This window comes from Hibiscus syriacus, unplaced genomic scaffold, assembly GCF_006381635.1.
Source record: "Hibiscus syriacus cultivar Baekdansim isolate YM2019G1 unplaced genomic scaffold, ASM638163v2 tig00110415_pilon, whole genome shotgun sequence".
Lineage (NCBI taxonomy): Eukaryota > Viridiplantae > Streptophyta > Magnoliopsida > Malvales > Malvaceae > Hibiscus > Hibiscus syriacus.
Window position 1 is genome coordinate 638,310 of NW_024062729.1, and position 19,045 is coordinate 657,354.

At 34.2% G+C, this 19,045-nt stretch overlaps 4 protein-coding genes across 4 annotated transcripts; all 4 read right to left on the bottom strand.

Moving 5' to 3' along the window:
• Nucleotides 1–2,821: 2,821 nt before the first annotated feature.
• LOC120124194 lies at nucleotides 2,822–3,500 on the bottom strand. The gene has a single exon (XM_039142917.1). The coding sequence runs from the start codon at nucleotides 3,374–3,376 to the stop codon at nucleotides 2,903–2,905; it is 474 nt and encodes a 157-aa protein (XP_038998848.1). The 5' UTR covers nucleotides 3,377–3,500; the 3' UTR covers nucleotides 2,822–2,902.
• A 942-nt stretch (nucleotides 3,501–4,442) lies between these two features.
• On the bottom strand, nucleotides 4,443–9,529 carry LOC120124127 (WD-40 repeat-containing protein MSI4-like). The gene is made up of 15 exons (XM_039142864.1): nucleotides 9,204–9,529; nucleotides 8,972–9,035; nucleotides 8,622–8,708; nucleotides 8,468–8,530; nucleotides 8,093–8,158; nucleotides 7,904–7,978; nucleotides 7,699–7,774; nucleotides 7,110–7,290; nucleotides 6,828–6,909; nucleotides 6,401–6,474; nucleotides 6,150–6,261; nucleotides 5,961–6,035; nucleotides 5,431–5,507; nucleotides 5,084–5,183; nucleotides 4,443–4,693 (listed from the first exon to the last, which is right to left on the bottom strand). The coding sequence occupies exons 1-15, from the start codon at nucleotides 9,431–9,433 to the stop codon at nucleotides 4,592–4,594; spliced, it is 1,464 nt and encodes a 487-aa protein (XP_038998795.1). The 5' UTR covers nucleotides 9,434–9,529; the 3' UTR covers nucleotides 4,443–4,591.
• Nucleotides 9,530–11,287: 1,758 nt separating this feature from the next.
• On the bottom strand, nucleotides 11,288–13,158 carry LOC120124167 (transmembrane protein 258-like). Its single transcript, XM_039142892.1, has 4 exons — nucleotides 13,049–13,158; nucleotides 12,850–12,953; nucleotides 11,569–11,647; nucleotides 11,288–11,473 (listed from the first exon to the last, which is right to left on the bottom strand). The coding sequence occupies exons 1-4, from the start codon at nucleotides 13,049–13,051 to the stop codon at nucleotides 11,426–11,428; spliced, it is 234 nt and encodes a 77-aa protein (XP_038998823.1). The 5' UTR covers nucleotides 13,052–13,158; the 3' UTR covers nucleotides 11,288–11,425.
• Nucleotides 13,159–14,383: 1,225 nt separating this feature from the next.
• LOC120124284 lies at nucleotides 14,384–16,727 on the bottom strand. Its single transcript, XM_039142984.1, has 7 exons — nucleotides 16,550–16,727; nucleotides 16,326–16,444; nucleotides 16,100–16,182; nucleotides 15,647–15,768; nucleotides 15,041–15,205; nucleotides 14,748–14,841; nucleotides 14,384–14,619 (listed from the first exon to the last, which is right to left on the bottom strand). Exons 1-7 carry the CDS (start codon nucleotides 16,578–16,580, stop codon nucleotides 14,439–14,441), a joined length of 795 nt encoding a protein of 264 aa, XP_038998915.1. The 5' UTR covers nucleotides 16,581–16,727; the 3' UTR covers nucleotides 14,384–14,438.
• Nucleotides 16,728–19,045: the final 2,318 nt, after the last annotated feature.

Genomic DNA, 19,045 nt, shown 5'->3' on the forward strand with positions numbered 1-19,045 from the left:
AAAGGGCGACGACGATGAATTAAGGTTTGGGATTGGGATTTGTGGCTGTTTTATAATATTAGAAAAGTTAGTGTTTTTTTATAAATATCGTAATATTTTTAATATTTTATTTTAAAAAATAAATTTCAAAATATCAAATTGTGACACGTGTCACTTAACAACATAAATTAATGTCGTTAACAGCCCGGACACCTAAATGGGTGATGTTTGTAACGTTATGCACCTAGATGAAACAAAAATTAGTTTAGGCACATATTTAGGAAAAGCAATATAGTTTGGGCACTTATTTTGGTATTAAGCCTAAAAATATATATATTTTATTAAACTTAATTTTTATATTTTTAGAATTTTATAATTACTTAATAATAGAGAGATATTTTAACCAAATTGCAAGGGGTTAAAAATAATAAGATTAGAGAATTTGAATTAAATCTATAAGTTACACGTAATATATGAATTGATAGTGAGATTCGACTTAGACTTTATAATTATTATGATACAAACATGTCGCACATTCAATCTGTAAGAGATTATAATTCTTCTGTTGATGAACTGTTGATGCTCCGGCACAAAAGCCGGGCTTTGCCGAACGACCGGACGAAATGGAAAGGAGAAAGGTAATAGATGATGAAAAACAGATGGAGAGTACTAGAGTTTTTACTAACTGTAAAAAATGGCTTACAATAGATGCACTTTAACCCATTATAATAGGAGGCTTATATAGTCCATTAAGCCTTGATAACAAACTAACCAAAGTGTAACTACCTAATAAAAAAAATAACAAATATTAATTAATTCTATCAACATTTTAACATTCACCCTACTTCTTCAACATTCTTGATGTAAAGATTAGCACTTGAGTTGGTTCTTGATGTGCTTACTCTTTATTTATCATTTTGTCATCGAGAATCAAAAGTGCTATGCCTCCTTTCGTTATGCTTGAACTGAAAGTGTGATGTCTTATTCCGTTCTAAATAATGTGTATTTTAAGTAGAACAGAAGGAATCATCACACTTTCGATTCAAGTAAAATGGAAGGAAGTATCGCACTTTCTGTTTAAGTGGAACGAAAGGAAGCATCGCACTTTCGATTCAAGTATTCATATTTTTTATATCAAGAAGGTCAAAGAAGTCGGGTCAATGTTAGATAAAACAAATAGTTGTTAGGTTGTTAAGATTTAGTCAGCTAAGTGGTTATCTTGGTGGTGTTGTGTTTTGTCATGTTAGAAGAAGATTGGAAGAAACGTGGAGAATATTATGATTTAAGCACATGTGTGTATGAGCAGTTTTAGTTAACTGTTGTTCTTCAGTTAAGTACGCAGTTAGAAAGTTGTTAAGTTGTTAGCTCTTACTAATCGTTCTATTATAAGGTTATAAAAGTAGTTTTCTTGTATGAGTTCAATGTTGTATTTGTTCAATGAAAAATGATTCATATTCTTTGTTTTATTATAATTTAAAGTAGCTCTGATACCATGATGAACTATTAATGTTCTGACATAAAGACCGTACATTTTTAAACGATAGTACGAAATGGAAAGGAAAAAGACAATAGATAATGAAAAAACAAATGGAGAGTTTATTTTTGTACTAATTGTAGAAAATAGTTTACAATAGATGCACTTTAATCCATTCTAATAAAAGACTTATATAGTTCATCAAGTTTTGCTAATAAACTAACCTAAGTGTAACTACCTAATAATAAATATTAACTAATTCTATTAATATACTAACATCGGTTAACGTTGGATTGTGCGAAAAAGTTCATACTAAAGACTCCTTGTAACATTAAATTTTTCCTATATAATAAAGATTATGATTATTATAAGAAGAAACTTTAGAATTTATGTAAGGATTCTTAGTTGCAAACCCTTATAAATTTTGATTGCAAAACATCATCTTGATTAATTCAGATCACTCTAAGTCAGACACTTAATTTTAATGAGTAAATATTTAATCGGAGATGTTTTACGTAAACAAAAACTCAAATTTGATAATTGTTTAAATAATATTAAATTAATTATCACTTAATCTAATCAGTTGGTACTTTTAATTTTGTTTGCTTTACTCATCGTTATATATAGGATTATAGTAATGAGATAAACAGATATTTTGACATTTGTGCAGTAGAAAAATGTGGAAGCACTGAATATGCAGGAAAATCAGAAAGCACACAGTCTGTCTCTTCCAATGAAGGGCAAAAAGATAAACTTTGTACAATTACTTTCAAAGTCTCTGATGTATTACCAGCTTCATGATCTCCATGAATGGGTTACCCAAGCTAGGGTAAGCTAACTGGTATACTATCATCTACCGCCAGAAATGACCAGAGATTTGGCAGTGACAGCCGTTGATGAAGGCATCAATCATGCAAGCAGGAGAATGTTGACTGTTGACCATTTTCCTCCTTTATTGAAAATTTAACCATGGATAATAACATAAACACGTCAAGCTTTGTTCTTTTAACCTTGCTTTGGTTAGTGTAGAAATGTCCAGATTTACAATCCAGCGATAAAGACAAGGACCAATCTTGAATTAATCAATCACATTTTACTTAAAGATCACGTAACTCGTGCCTTTAGCAAATCAATAATGGCCTTTTTCGGACCGTATTAACTTGACTGAATCATCTCATTCTTATCTTATCCTATCATAGACTAATATATCTGGCACCAGACTTTGATATCCTTAATTCCTTAAACCCTGTTTTTTTTATATAAATAATTTAGAGTAATTAACACCGAAATTAAAAAAACATATTTTTTTTTTCTAATTTAATCTTTTTTTAAAGCTCGATATATCTTGATTCACGGATAGCAGACATATCTTAATAATATATTTATATTAAAAGGAGCTTTGCACTATTAACAAAGTTACTGTTCACGTATACTCAGATTTCAAGTACACTAGGCGGCTAGAAACTTCGCCAGCTGCTCTTCGTACCATTCCCATTCCGACCCACGCACCTGTCCCTCGCACGCGCCGCCGTCCTCCGCTTCCAGCCACTCTCGAATCCCGTCCAAGGCACACCCAGGTTTAGCATTAGCGTTCGAAATCCCACCCATGTCGACGCTCGCCATCACGCTGGACTCCGATTCCGAGAACGACGACCCGCAGCTCTCTTCGTTGCCGTTGATGGTTATGTACGAAGACGACGACTGAAAGATCAACGCCGACGAGTACGGGTTGTCGCTGAACTTAACCCTGGTCCCGTACGACGTGGGGGTAAAAGTGTATGAAGTAGCCGAGACGGTCGCTTCCGCTGAGTCGTCCAGGAGCTTCAACAACTCGCTCATCGACTCGGTCTCGCACTCGCTGCTTTCGTCGTTCAGCTCAGTAGTCTCCGCCTCTCTCCGCCGTTTCAGCGCCGGAGTCTCCATGGAAATATTAGTTCTGTTCAAAGAGAAGAGGAAAGATGAAAAGAGAGAAGACCTTACGGTATTTTAAGCAACGACGTACAGAGGAAGGCTATGGAAATTTGATTTTGATGTAATGACAGATGCATTTAATGCCAGACGTTGATTCGATGTTTAAGAAAAAAGTGTCTTACTTAAAAGACACGGCGGAGCATCTTTTGAACTCCATGTGCCAAAAAGGAAGCGCCACGTGGAAGTTTCCGCTTACGTGGCAACAGTGGCTTTGCAGAAAATGGCGGGAAATCAGCGAGGGGACGGATGAAACACTTGTCATTACTTTTGGTCGCTCAACAGCATGGATTTTTATGATTCGAAAAGGTTTAATTTTTCTTACAGTCCTCCTACTCTTTGGTTTTTTTTAATTTAATGCCTTCACCTTTAGTCCCGAGGTTTGGCGACTTTAGTCCCTTCAATTGTTTGATTTAAAATGTAGAATTCTATTGACACTTTTCTTTATAACTATCATTATTTGATCTATTCAAATAATATAGACCTTTATTTTAAAGACACCATGAAAAACCAATAAACAAAGCTTAATACCCGAACATGTTTTTTTTTATAAATAAAAGAACAAATTACTGTAAATTAAAGTAGAAAGATTAAATCGATAATCTCGATATAGAAGGGACCAAAACTAAAATAAGACCATTTTCTTTTAGATGTGTAAAACGTGGGAGCATGGGCCTTCGCAGAGCAACAAAAGAACAAACGCTGATGATAAACATGAGTTGAATTTTTTGGTTAACGCTTTCACTTTTTTTTTTTCATTTCTCCTTTTCATGATATAATAAGGCCAAAACACATAATCCATGTCCAATGCTTTAATTTCAAAACATTAAAAGGAAAAGGAGAGAAAAAGCAAAATACAAGAATTATTGGCATCATAATTCATGACAGTGACTTGCAATGCAGCCCATGGTGGAATGGGAACAATGAAAAATAGAGTTTTCATGGGATTCAATGGTTCTTTGAGTTCAACAGTGTTATGATCAGTGTCCAGCTGCACCAATAACAATGTTACAACCATTTGTCTAAATGCATCTATGCCTGAAAATCTACAAATCACCAACATGGCACCTACAAGAGCTAATCAACCCCATTTCTGCATCCTGCTACGGAGATTTGTTAGAGTTGATATGGAAAGATTCGGGCCTTCGTCCTTCTGGTCGACCCTGTCACTCATGGTTTGCCGGCGCATGAAATGACATGGGACTTGAATTTCTCTAGCTCTGCCAAAACCTCTTCCTCTGGTCTGTAGATCAGATCACTCATGCGCCATATCTGCATATTATCATGGAGATTATTGATAATTGTAATCTTATGCATTTGCTTCAGCTTTATTGAGACAAAACAAACAGTTTTAAGGAGAGAAGATAATCCATGGGGAAATCAGGGTGTGGAAGCCAATATGTGAATGAAAGCTGTTCTAAAAGATGAGTTGCAACAACCCGGAGTAACTTAATAACCAAAAGTGAAGGAATGTCATTACAAGCATGCACTTGCAATACCCTTTGATTATGTAAGTAAAATGTTTTGCAATCTATAATATGCAAAGTAAAGGCTCTTGCACATTGCTCTAGACTTGCAATACCTTCACTCTTACAGTGTTCATTTAAATCGTCTTTAGAAAAAACAGTTCACAAAACCTAGACTGGAAACTGGTAGTTATACCTGTAATGTCCCTCCTCCACCGGTGGTGTCACAGTCATCAGAAACACTAACAATGGTCCACGGATCAGATGCATTCCAATGGAAGTCAACAATTTTGTCCCTGTAAAGAAGTCGAGAGATTGAGAAGGTTTGCAAACAAATCAGGTACTATGGAACACAAGCATCATTGAGGAAACCAGTTTAATGGTGCGAGTTTTAAATGGATAGAGATAGCACAAGAAGAAGAAAACAAAGAGGAAAAGAAAACAGATGAAAGAATGTGAAATGCGTATATAGATGAAGCATAGATCGTGAACTTCACAAAAGAGTCCAAATTCATGATATGTATACTGGAAACAGTTGCAAACCTGTGGCCAGCATGCTGGAAAAAGAGTCCCCCAGGAGTAATAGGAGATTTTGAAGGCCGATCCACCTTTTTGCCAACCTGCAATAGAGATGAGCAAGTAAAATCGACCCCAATATCAAGTAGTGTCAAGTATATGGCTATTACAAATCCGATAAGCAATATATCCAAACCAGCTCTTGGAGGCAATGTCTTTATCCATGTTTTACATAAAATATAAAAAACAAAAGTAAAACATGAGGGAAAAAGAAGAAAAGGATGCTGAAGATGGAGAAATTGGCAATCTTAGAAAGATATAAACCACAATTATCAATTCATGCAAACCGCATGAGAGTTCAGTTTCCTAAATTGACTATGGAAATCTAAAAACATTTCCATGCAGAAATTATTCATGCGAATTGTAAAAATGGGCAGGCAGCACTAAATTACTACAGAGTTCAACATAACTGTATGGTCATGTGTGTTCAGTGTTAAGCATACAAACATATCACGTATAAAAAAGCAATTAACTGAAGAATGTTCAAGCAGTCACACCTTGTCAGTGTCCCAAATGTTTAAGAGACCATCCTCGGCAGAACTACCAAATACAGATGACTTGTCTGGAGACCACTGGACCATGAGAATTATAAATTTTGGTAAGAACGAATACGTGATTAAACACTAATAATCACATTTGTAGTAAAAAGGAAGTAAAGCATAAGAAATTACTGTGTTCTTTCAGACCTGAACACATAGAACAGCAGCTTTATGACCCTCAAACTTATAAATTGGTGATCCAACTCCATTAGAAGTGAGATTTCTTCGATCGAACAAACGAACAGTATTATCAGCAGACCTGAGAGATAAAAAAAGAAGAAGGCAAATGATGTTTCATCATTTACCATCAATAACATTGCAAAACATGCTCATCGTGTGTCAGACTTCAATGCCAAAAAGAAAGTGCAAAACTTAAGGAAACATGGATGGAGATATACCCAGTTAGGATAAGATTATCATCATGGCGGTTCCAATCAACACAATGAAGATCAGCATCATGTGCCTTTTCAACCTGCCAACAAGAAGCCAATAATCTACCTTATTATCCATATTCAAAATTACATTCATTGTTTGTGTAAAGGAGATATAACTAGAATAAGAACAGCAACCAAACTTTCAACTAGTTTGTGTAAAGGAGAAGCCGCATCGCTTTCCAGCTCCGACGACGTAAAAGAGAAAAAAAATGCAGGTACAATAACGATGCTACCTAGTTGACTGGTTCATATCACACCATCCTATGCACTATAAACTATAAACCATTTTACAAATGTTGATCAAAAGCCTAGATGGAGCTACATTACTCTGCCCCCCCGGGGGAGGATCTGCAGCAGTTACTATTATTAAATATAAACTAATAAGAATTACCTTGACAGAGGGGCTAGTGCCAACTCGTGCATCCCATAATATGAGGCAGGAATCATCACCTACACTACAAAACTCCTGTGCACTACAGCATAAATAAAAAATGTGAGAAATTAGATACCATAGGACATAGAAAGTAACAATTAGAAAGCAATTACTACTGTCGAAACGAAACCGATGATAAAGCCAATTGAGTGTTTGTGTGAAAATTTCAAGAATTGAACTCGAGACGAAATAAATAAAGAATTAAGTCCATATATATTTTATTAAAGAGAAAGCAGCTACCTGGATGGAGAGAACGCAACATCTTCAACTGTATCTTCATGCCCACAGAAGATACCACGAGGACCTACAGAAGGCCCATCAGCTGCTTTATCATTACCTTCCCCAGGCTTGTTCTGTTTGATGATTGATCCACCAGATATGTGGTCCTGGATGCTCCACAAAACCACTAATTTGTCCTTCCCTGTCATAAAAGTCCTCCGATTACGAAGAAAAAAACTCATCATATGCATGAATTCAGTTCTGTTGGCCTACTTTTAAAAATGAAAAAGTAATCCCCTTAGGACTTGGAACAAGTATCTGCAATGTCAAAGTAAAGTTAAGCACTAGAACAGAGTAAAACATAGAGTCCAATCTGCCACTTCTAAATGAGATGAAGCGATATCATACATACCATATATTATACATGGAAAAAAGACATTCAATTCCCAAGTTGAAAATTTTAACATGATTAACACTCTTTAATGGGAAGAAAATGAAGTCACAATGTCTCATTTGATCATACCAAAGAGAAGATCATCATTTCCAAGTGGGTTTCAGTACAAAATATCAATAAAACCATACGGTTAATGTAACTATGAAATTTCCCAACCTCCAGAGATAACATAGGGTTCACTGGGACACATTGCAAGGGCAAATTCAGCATTATCTTGATGTCCAGTCAAAATCTGTCAAAAAGGGAAAAAAGGTCATCAACAAAAAATGGTTCCTCCACCACCCCCCTCCTCAGAGAACACATACATACACATTAGAACAGAAATAGCTTTTACGATTACAATACATATAAATAAACATACCAAGTCCGGGCGAGAATGTGTAGCTCCAAGGACAGCATGACGGTTGGGTTGAGCTTCAACATCCCAAATAAGAACCTAGATTTAAGCAAGTCAAATACCAGGTGCACTTGTAACATCTTTACAGAAAGAAAATGTGATAGGAATATTGATTTCACATAATTAAAAAAACAGAAATAACAAGAGTCTTACATCTGGACTATCAGTGTGTGTAGCAATAATCTTAGAGTTCTGTGGAAGTTCTCTGATTCTGTTCACCTGCAAGATAGTATTTGGCAGTCACAATATATAAACTACCAAATGAAAAACAAAGAGGAAATGATAAATCGATAATAATTAAATTATATTGCTATATAAGCAAAATATCTATTTCCGAAGATGTCATTCGACAGAAGCAAAGACTATATTTCGATTTCCATCTCGAAACTATCAACTGTCAAATCAAAATATCATTTATTTTACATGATTGAGTTCCAAAAAAAACTGTTAATGGATAAGTCAACCAACAGGCAACAACTTTACCAAAAAGTCAAAACACATTTTTGTAAGAATGTGCAAGATTCATACCTCTCCGGGATGTATGAGGGTCTTGTACTTCTTCACAAATGGTGAGCGTGCTTCTTCATTAAACTGAAAAACATGAAGCAATAAGAAATCTGCATGCATCAGTATTGAATTGCACAAAGGAAAGAAGATCCAATGAAAATGTGTTACCACAAACCTGAGATATGTGCTCGGCAGCAGCAACCCTAGGTTTGACAACTTCACAATTCGCAATCACAAGAGTATTCGGAACACTACCATCTGTCTGGTGTCATATTATAAAACAATAACCCAGAGAAAAGATGTAAAACATATTTTTCCACAAAAGAATAATGTCAAGTAAAATGAAACATCGTGATTCATGCATGAATTTGGATTCCAGAAGAGAGATTTTGTTATGTAAAACTGAAACATCAAGCAACCAACACAAAAATGAAACAAGGAGGTTCTTCTACTCGGTTTGCAATTTATACCCAGGCCCTGTTAAAGCTCACAAAAAAAAAACTCCCTAAGAGGGAAATAACTTGCCTGCTCAGAGAGGTAGAGACGCTGTCTATTCTTGTAATTAGCTTGCTCAAGCTGTGGACCCCAGCTGCTCAAAACCAAATTAAACTACCATCAAGAATTTTACATAACACAATTAAACCCTAAAAGCTAAAGGAATGTATTTTCAGCAACAGAAACAAAAAAAACAAGCTTTTTTTGCAACAATAACAAAAAAAAAAACCCAGAAATCTGAAAAAGGGCAACCAAGATATACCGGCAAGAAAGAGAAGGCCAAACGAGATTGTGATTAGCGAGCCAGTCGTAGAGAACAGGGACCAAAGACTTCCATTGAGTGTACTTCTCATCAACGCTTGGTTGCTGGGATTTCTTTCCTTCTTTCGTTTTACCCGCACTTTGTTGCTGCTGTTCTTTCTCGTCCTTTGGCTTTGGCTTTCGGCCTCTCTTCTTGGGTCCTTGTTGCTGTTGGGGCTGGGGAGACTCCATTTTTGAGACGGTGAGTGTGTGCTGGTGCTTTCAAATCAAAATGAGAAGAGAAAAACAAACACTGGTATCCGGGCACCCGAAACCGGACGTCGGACCTTACTGAGACTGTATTAGAGTTTGGAAAACAGAATGGGGGAAATACGGTAAAACTGGTGGTTTGTTTTTTTCGCGGATGGGCTACGCTCTTTAAAAGTGGAGTGATGTACACGCGGCAAGTTCGAAGAGGCTCTGTCAATGACGTTGAGTTATTTATGTATTTGAGTAAAATCGAACGCATACGAATGAAGGTATGTTCATGTTCGTTCATTTAATAAATAAACGAACATAAACGAACGTGAACATAAATGAACAAAAAATTTTTTTGTTTATGTTTATTCATTAAGGAATATAGTTTGTTCATGTTGGTTCATTTAAATAATAAACGGGCACGAACGAGCGAACATAAACGAACAATACAAACACAAAAAAAACTTATTCGAACACAACAAACGAATGTAAAAAAAGTAAACAACAAAAATAACAACTTAAAATTCATTAATATAACATGCAACTTTAGAGTCAATTTGTTCGAATACGACAAAAACATACATAAATCATAAATAAACTATATGAACATAATAAAGTCTTAAAGTTAATTTTTTCAACAAAACAATCTTCTTGAAATCCATACACAAATCATAAATAAACTATATGAATATATAAAGTCTTAAAGTTAATTTGTTCAACAAAACAATCTTCTTAAAATCCAAACAACTTCAATAATCTTCGTAACATATTCAACTTGCCCCTGTTCGAACATAAATGAACGAACATCAACGAACATATAATCGAACGTTCACGAACGTAAATGAACAAACGAGCCCTTTGTTCATGTTCGTTCATTTAATTAAACGAACGCAAAATCTTATTCATGTTCGTTCCTTTAATAAATAAACGAACATAAACAAACTTCTCGCCGCACAGTTCATAAATGGTTCGTTTATAGTCTATATTTGAGTGATGATTTACGTAGGGACGTAAACTAGATCTTTATATTTGTATTTTGATTTAAATTTCTATAAAATAAATTAAATTTTGATAATTATCAAGTCCAGTTATTAAACTTGTATAATATTCGATTCAAATGATTTTTGAGTTTAATCGAACATTTTAAAAAATAATAATAATTAGATTCATATAAAATTTTGTACCAATATTCACCACTCTAAATAAATTTAATCAAGTTTAAGCACATATAAATCAATTACTCCTCAAATTTAAACGTAAAAGTTGGTGTTCGGTCAAGCTCATCTAATATAAGACTCAGACTCAAATTCGAACTTCTTATATAGACATCAAATATCATGGCTATGAATGTTCTATCTTGTTTGTTGAATTTGATAGAGAAGTATTTAGGGCTTGTTGGTCGTAGCAAAATTCAGTCATTTTTTTTCATTGATGAAAAGGGATACGCATTTAAGGCTTTGTTGGTCATAGCAAAGTTTGCAGTTTGAATCCGTTTTTAGCAGTTGAATGGGGGCTTTAGGCTCTTAGCTCAAGTCTGTTTTTGTTGGTTTTTATGGGTCTATTTGTAGGTGTAGGTTGTTTGTAAAGTTTATTTTGGTATGTGATCTGATTAAAATTATTTAAATGTGAAATCTATGCTTCTCTATATTCCCCCAAGAGGATATCGAACATCACGGTTCGATGTCTTAAATTTTCTATCGAGTCTTGGTTCGGTCGACACCGCTGTTCTTGAATTGCACTTATTGTTTCGAAACTGATATCATTCTTCCGGTCCACCGGAGAGATAAAGATGGATCTTTCACATTGAACTACATTGTGATAACATCATGTAATAAGAACACTCACGGGTGATATCAAAATGTTATCAAAGAAGCTGTCCTCATCTGATAAATAACGTCTAAAAATGACAATGTCAAATCCATGATCCATAACATGACATGATTCCGGCTCGGGAAATCGTTTTACAACGGTCAAGTAATACAATAATCAGACATAAACGCCAGCCGAGAGTAGCAGAAACAATGATCCAAAACCCTGTGAGGATATTAAGAAGCAAGCATCAATAATGCACAAATAACTAAGGTATATGGAAGAGAGAGATCCGGCCAAAAGGATACAGAAAGCTATACCAGGAAGACGGATGCCACTCCCCCAGTGGTGAGCTCCTTGGCAAGACTGCGGTTTCGCTTGGAAGAAGTTGCTTCATAACTGCATATTTTGGGTAATATCAAACAGTATAGCAAACACGAAAACTTAATTTGACAAACATCAGTAACAAATGCGTAATTAAAGAATCTCAGGAAAACATATCAAGCAGAAAGGACTTTGAAGAGGAACCATTGCAGTACTGTTAAGAGATTTCAAAGTTCTAATTACAATATCCAACCGACTCGGAACTCTTCAGCCAAAAGATGCATGTGTAATTTAACCGGTGAGCATCAGTACCAATGAAATGAGAAATGACCTACAAGTTATTACAAATGAGATCCCACACATGCAAAGAGATTAACTCTTCAGCCAAAAGATGCATGTGTAATTTAACCGGTGAGCATCAGCACCGATGAAATGAGGAATGACCTACAAGTTATTACAATGAGATCCCACGCATGCAAAGAGATTGATTACTTTCAAGGAAGCAAACACAGGTAGACTAAAAGGACAGTGGAACAAAAAAGAACTCTCAAGTTCTAACCGTAAGGTTGATCTGAAAACAATGCGCTAACTGCTAAAACAGCAAAATCAGCAAAACAAGATGCATGAAGAATGATGAGAAACTAGAGGGGATAAGATAGAACTTTACACAAGCTAAAAGTTCATCTATCTCTTTTGAAATTCAGCTTAATGCCTTATGCAATGTTATGGAATTAATAGATTAAATAAAAGTTCAAAGTCGAAAAAAACAGAAACTGTAAACCAGAAAAAGACTGAGATACTCTATGAAAGTAGAAATAAACCCAAAAGGAACCAAAGCAGACACCTCGGCTGCAACCGACGATTCAAATTAGCTACCCACCAAAACGCAAAGGGCAATGGAGATCATCCACTTCAAATCCACACTGTATTCTATTCTCACCAAATATAAAAGAATAAACTGTAGCCTACCAACTGCCTAGCAAATAAGATATATCTTCTAAACGTATCAACAAATCTACAGAAGGAACATTTTAAATTACACAAACTGAGTTTCAATTTTGGCTAATTTTTTCCCCTGTTGCATAGACAATTATCAAGTACAAACCACACAAGAATAACCATATCTATTTATACAAAATTTCAAGTATACAAGTGCAAAAAACAAAAGCCGCATCCTAAACCGAATCAATAAGAACAAAAAAAGAAAAAGGAGAAAGAAGATCATTATAGCAAAATAGGAAGAAACGTCGTGGAGGAGATAAGATCAAGGTGATTACATGAAGAATGAAGCGGTGAGGACAAGGCCAACGGCGAGCATCAAGACGGCTAGGGTTGGGTACCACGCATCTGGAACTGGACTCGTTATTGCTTTTGCAGAAGCCTGGAACAAAAAACCCATGAATCAGAACAAAATCACAAAGAAAATTAAGCAAAAAGAACACAAGGGAGATCCGATCTGAATGGAGACAGATTTACCATCGATCTTTGAGTGGATGAAACGCGCGACTGGATCAGCTAAAAGCCTAAAAGAGGTGTTCGAGTTTTATGAGACCGACCTCCCAAATCCCAAGCCTTGGTTTGTTTTGGAACCAAGGATTCACTACACCCAAGCGTATGAAAATATTTGTGTCTTCGCGTGTTTGGATGGTTGACATGACGATACGTACGTTTACGTAGTTGATTGATTATATTTGTAGGTTCTGTTTTAGTGATGCTGACGTGTTTTTATTAATTGTTTTTAATATTAACGTGACATTTTTGTTACTTTATATTTTAATTAATTTCATTAAAGTTGTAACGTAATGACGTAACAATACGGTAATATATGTCTTAACCTTATTGAAATTAAACATAAAAAAATTATAAAGCTCAAAACTATGTTTTTTTAGGACGGAGTTCAAATTAAATATTGACAGAAATCGAAATATTATATTATTTAAAAAAAGTATAAAGATTTATTAGGTATTTAAACTTGAAATTAAACATAAACTAAGCGACCTTAGTGATTAAGAGATTGTTGTTATCCTTGAGGTCCCGAGTTCAAGCACGTATGTAGGGGTATGAGCGTTCATTGTCAAATAGTTAAAATTTTTTGTACATATATTATCTTGTATTCACCCTAAATTAAAAAAAAACTCAAAATTCAAAAGACAACTTCTAATTTGTCTAATATTTAAACTTACAATGACTTAAATTGCAATTAGACCAAAAATTTGAAAATACAGACTTATCATTCTTTAGTTTGACCCTTACTTGATTAAATATTTAATAAATATTTATATTTATATTTTAAATTTTACTATTTATTTTTACATGAACCAAAATACTATTAAACTAAAATTATATCGAATGTATAAATTTTAACAGTAGTCGATCCCCCGTTGGACTCTAAAGGAGCTATGTTCCTGCATACAATGTTAGTTTACTAAATATTCTACTTGTAACAATAAAAAGGATAAATTTGGTCATATAATAGGTTGTGAAATTGATTTTCTTATATATATAGGGATTACTTTCTCATTTAAGGTGAATGATACAGTATTTCACATAAGACGTTCAGAAAAGGTGACAGAAAATGTGACAATTTACGAAAGATGTTCAGAAGACACGATGTCTTCAATGTCTTATGAGAAAAAACAATTTCACGAACATAAACGAAGCATAAAATAAAACATTGTATGTTCTAAGTGTCTTTCAAAAGTCGTTATGTGTTCCGGAATACAATACTTAAAAGCTCGAACTCATAAATTCTCTATTATTGTAATAGTAATAATGTAGACAGAAAATTATAAGTGTTCTATATCATAGTAGAATCGAATATCATCCATGGTTCACATAAAACAACTTATTTTAGGACAATCTTATCTTACTCTAAGGTCGGATTTATAAATTTAACAACAGCCGATGTCAACTCGATCTGATGCGAGGTGTAAAAATGATCGGCACCTTTTATAATGAATAATCGGTGATTAATTATGATTTTGGCAAACTTCAGTGCATCCTCGACCGGGTTTATGTCATCATCGGATCCATGAACGGTTAAAACCCTGCATACGGGATAGACGTAAAATTTTATGTTAAAGGATGCGAACGTATAAAAATTTAAGGGTGAGTAACTTATAAAATTTAAGAGACGAAATAATGATTTTAAACATATTATAGATTCGAGTCTTACCGACATTCTTTATCGATCTTAAGACAAGCTTTAGGAATGTCGGTTCTCAAGATATCCATCAAATCTTCCTCGGTCAAGCGGTATTCAACGCATCCTAAATGTGTAAATGTCATTAAACTTGAAATGCTCTCCAATCAAACATATAATTCTATCGATAATTTATTTTCGTCTTAAAAATTTTAAAAATTTATCTTTAGACATAAAATTCAGCGTTAGTCGTTCAACACGTAGATACATAAAGAAAATAAATTCGGGAAACCATACACATCTAGTAAATTAAATCAACAAATTACCTGTCTTGTTCTTGATATCGATGTATCCATCCTTCTTAATTCTTTGCATATAGTCCGCTCCCAAGGCTTCTGCAAGGCCTCTCTTCACGTCGTAGCAGCCGGAAACATTTACGACTATTCCGATATCTCGATACTTAGAAGCATAAAGGAGCACCACACTTCCTCCTGCATTACATTATCTCCGGTCACCGGATTACGTAAATCGAAATCACGGTAGAAACAAGCACATGGGTTTTTCTGACAACAGCATGTAAAGGTTACAGCATATTAAAGAAGCTTTATCACGGGCACTTGTGGGTCAATGGCGGCAACAACAAATTGGTGATTTGGCAGCAGCTTAGAATTGGTTTACCAATGTAGAGATGTCTTTAGGCGTTTTATTTTGCCTTTACTTATAATATGTGTAGTCGACATATATGCAATGCATGTGTGTGTAATACATGTATGTGTGTAAGGAAAAAAATAGAGAGCTTAGCATAGTGAAGTTTGTAAATTAATTGAAATTAGTGTCAGGTTAAGGTCGCTATATCGTGTTTTGTTCGTATTAAAACATCGTACGAGTTATAAAAATTATGAGTGCTCGCTAACACTTCTAACGGTACTCACCTTTACTATGCCCGAGAATTGCACTTACGACACGATTTTCCCCGGAGAAGTGCTGAACTACAGTGCGTATATCGTCAGCTTCTCGATAAAAGCCACCAAACTGTGGCGGACCTTCACTTTCGCTGAAAATGTATCGTGAAACAAGTTAAATTCCAACCAAGTACTGTGTTATGAATAGGGCTGTAGAGCTCGAGTATTGTTAAATTTGACTCGATTCGAAAATTTTAAAGTTAATTCAACTCGAAAACTTGTGTGATTAAAATTTTTTAAGTACGACTCGAATTCAAAATAAAAAATTTGAGTTTGACTCGAGTTCGAAAAAACTCAAACTTGAACTTGAAGTATTATCAAACTTAGCTCAACTGTGTTTTCTTCGAAGCAGTGATGCACATGATACTTTAGTATGGATATGCATTACTTGTATTCGAATAACATTATTTTAATCGTGCTCACCCGTTTCCTGAAAAATCGAAACGGAAGACACTGATTCCTTCTTTCTCTAAAGCAGCAGCAAGGTTCACCAGAATAATGTCATCCTGAAGTGGAACTAACCCAAGTGAGCTATTTCCATGAAATATTACAAATTTACAATTCACCCAATAAACAGATATGAGCTAGTAAAAAGAGCAGAAAATGATCCAAATTTGAGAAAAGGAAGAAGAAGAAAAAAAGTACCAACCTTGCTGCGGTTGAAACCATGACACAAGACTACGATCTCTTTAGACTGAGTTTCATGCAAGATTCCCACCAGTTTTTCTCCATGCTTGTTCGTAATAATCACTCTCCGCTGCTCGGTCACTACAATTTCAGATAGGGTCATTTTTCTTCTCTTTCAAAGTAGATTAAAAAAGAATCTGGAATCGTGATAACATTGTAGAAGAAGAAGAAGAAGGAGAAGAAAACCTGGGTTTTGTGCAGAATGAGAGTGAGCCATTGTCAAGGTTGTGGAGTTTGCTTTGGAGATATGAATCCGATCAGCTGATAGATTAATAATATGAGCTTAAGAAAAATATAAAATGAACTAAAATCTCAATAAGTCTTGTTTAGGATAAAAATGTTTTAGATATCTTGCATTCACTAATCAATGTATTGGTTTCAAACTTTATATCCTTCCAAAGTATCATTTTCTCTTAATAATATTTACAAATAGTATACTTTAAACATCGATTTTTCATTTACCGTTTAATCATTTTGAACATATAATACACTGTTTTAAAGGTCTAATTGAATAGAATATAAATTCATAATTTACTATTTAAACTTCTTCAAAATTTTAAAATGTCCATAATTTTTGAATAAATCAATCATTGATGCTAATTAGAAGAAAAAAAAATCAATCGTTACTCATCGAACAATGCAATCATTAGTGTGGCACGGTGGTCCAAATCAGAGAGTTGTTCGAATGCATGTGAAACAAGTACTTTCCGAATTTAGACGATGGTTGTCAAGATGAAAAAGAAAGCCTTTACCTCCTGGGATTCTGTCCAAATCCTGAAAGTTGATTCAATAATGCAAGTGCTGGTCTTGAAAACTGATCGACTGCAAGTCAATGATCGTGCTGACTATAACGTGATGCTGACGTGTTTTTATTAATTGTTTTTTAATATTAACGTGACATTTTTGTTACTTTATATTTTAATTAATTTCATTAAAGTTATAACGTAATGACGTAACAATACGGTAATATATGTCTTCACCTTATTGAAATTAAATATAAAAAAATTATAAAGCTCAAAACTATGGTTCTTTAGGTGGAATGAGACAACCTTTATTCATACCGTCAGTATAGAGCCAAAATTAAATATTGGTTGGGCCGAAATATTAGATTATTTAAGAAAAATATAAAGGCTTATTAGGTATTTAAACTCGAAATTCAACATGAAACAAGCGATCTTAGTGATTAAGAGATTATTGTTATCCTTGAGGTCTCGAGTTCAAGCACGTAGGGATATGAACGTTCATTGTCAAATAGTTAAAAGTCTTTATATAGATATTACCTTGTATTCACCTTAAATTAAAAAAAAAAACTCAAAAGACAACTTCTAATTTGTCTAATATTTAAACTTACAGTGACTTAAATTATAATTAGACCAAAAATTTGAGAACACAAACTTATCATTCTTTAGTTCGACCCTACTTGATTAAATATTTAATAAATTTTAATATTTTTTTAAATTTAAATATTTATTTTTACATGAACCGAAATTATATTGAATATATAAATTTTAACAATGATCGGGCCCCTTAGGCCCTAAGGGAGCTCCGTCCCTGCATACAGTGTTAATTTTACTAAATATTCTACTTGTAACAATAAAAAGGATAAATTTGGTCATATAATACTTTGCAAAATTGATTTTCTTATATATATGGGGATTATTTTCTCATTTAAGGTGAATGATACAGTATTTCATAGAAGACATTCAGAAGAGGTGAGACACGGTGTCTTCAATGTTTTATGAGAAAACACAATTTCACGAACATAAATGAAGCATAAAAAAACAGTGTATGTTCTAAATATCTTTCAAAAGTCGGTATGTGTTCCGGAATACAATACTTAAAAGCTCAAACCCATAAATTCTCTATTATTGTAATAGTAATAATGTAGACAGAAAATTATAAGTGTTCTATATCATAGTAGAATCGAATATCATCCATGGTTCACATAAAACAACTTATTTTAGGACAATCTTATCTTACTCTAAGGTCGGATTTATAAATTTAACAACAGCCGACCTCCACTCCATCTGATGCGAGGTGTAAAAATGATCGGCACCTTTTATAATGAATAATCGGTGATTAAATATGATTTTGACAAACTTCAGTGCATCCTCGGCCGGATTTATTTTAAAATCAGATCCATGAATAGTTAAGATCATGCATACAAGATAAACGTAAAATTTTATATTAAAAGATACAAACGTATGAAAATTTAAAGTTGACGAACTTATAAAATTTAAAAGATGAAATAATGATTTTAAACAGATTATAGATTCGAGTCTTACCGATATTCTTTATCGATCTTAAGACAAGCTTTAGGAATGTCGGTTCTCAAGATATCCATCAAATCTTCCTCGGTCTGGCGGTATTCAACGCATCCTAAATGTGTAAATGTCATTAAACCTGATATGCTCTCCAATCAATCATATAATTTGGTTATATATATATATTTATTAATAATTTATTTTCGTCTTAGAAATTTTAAAATTTTATCTTTTGACATAAAAATTAGTTGACTCTTTTTTCTCATTGATAAGGGGAGGTATGATAGTAGGCTGTCTCAACGTCAGGTTGAGAGTAGTTTTCTTGGAGACCTCCGAATTATGAAATGATTTCCGTGGGACTCGATCCCACGACCACAAGATTAAGAGCCTTGTGCTCTACCAACTGAGCTGGACGGAC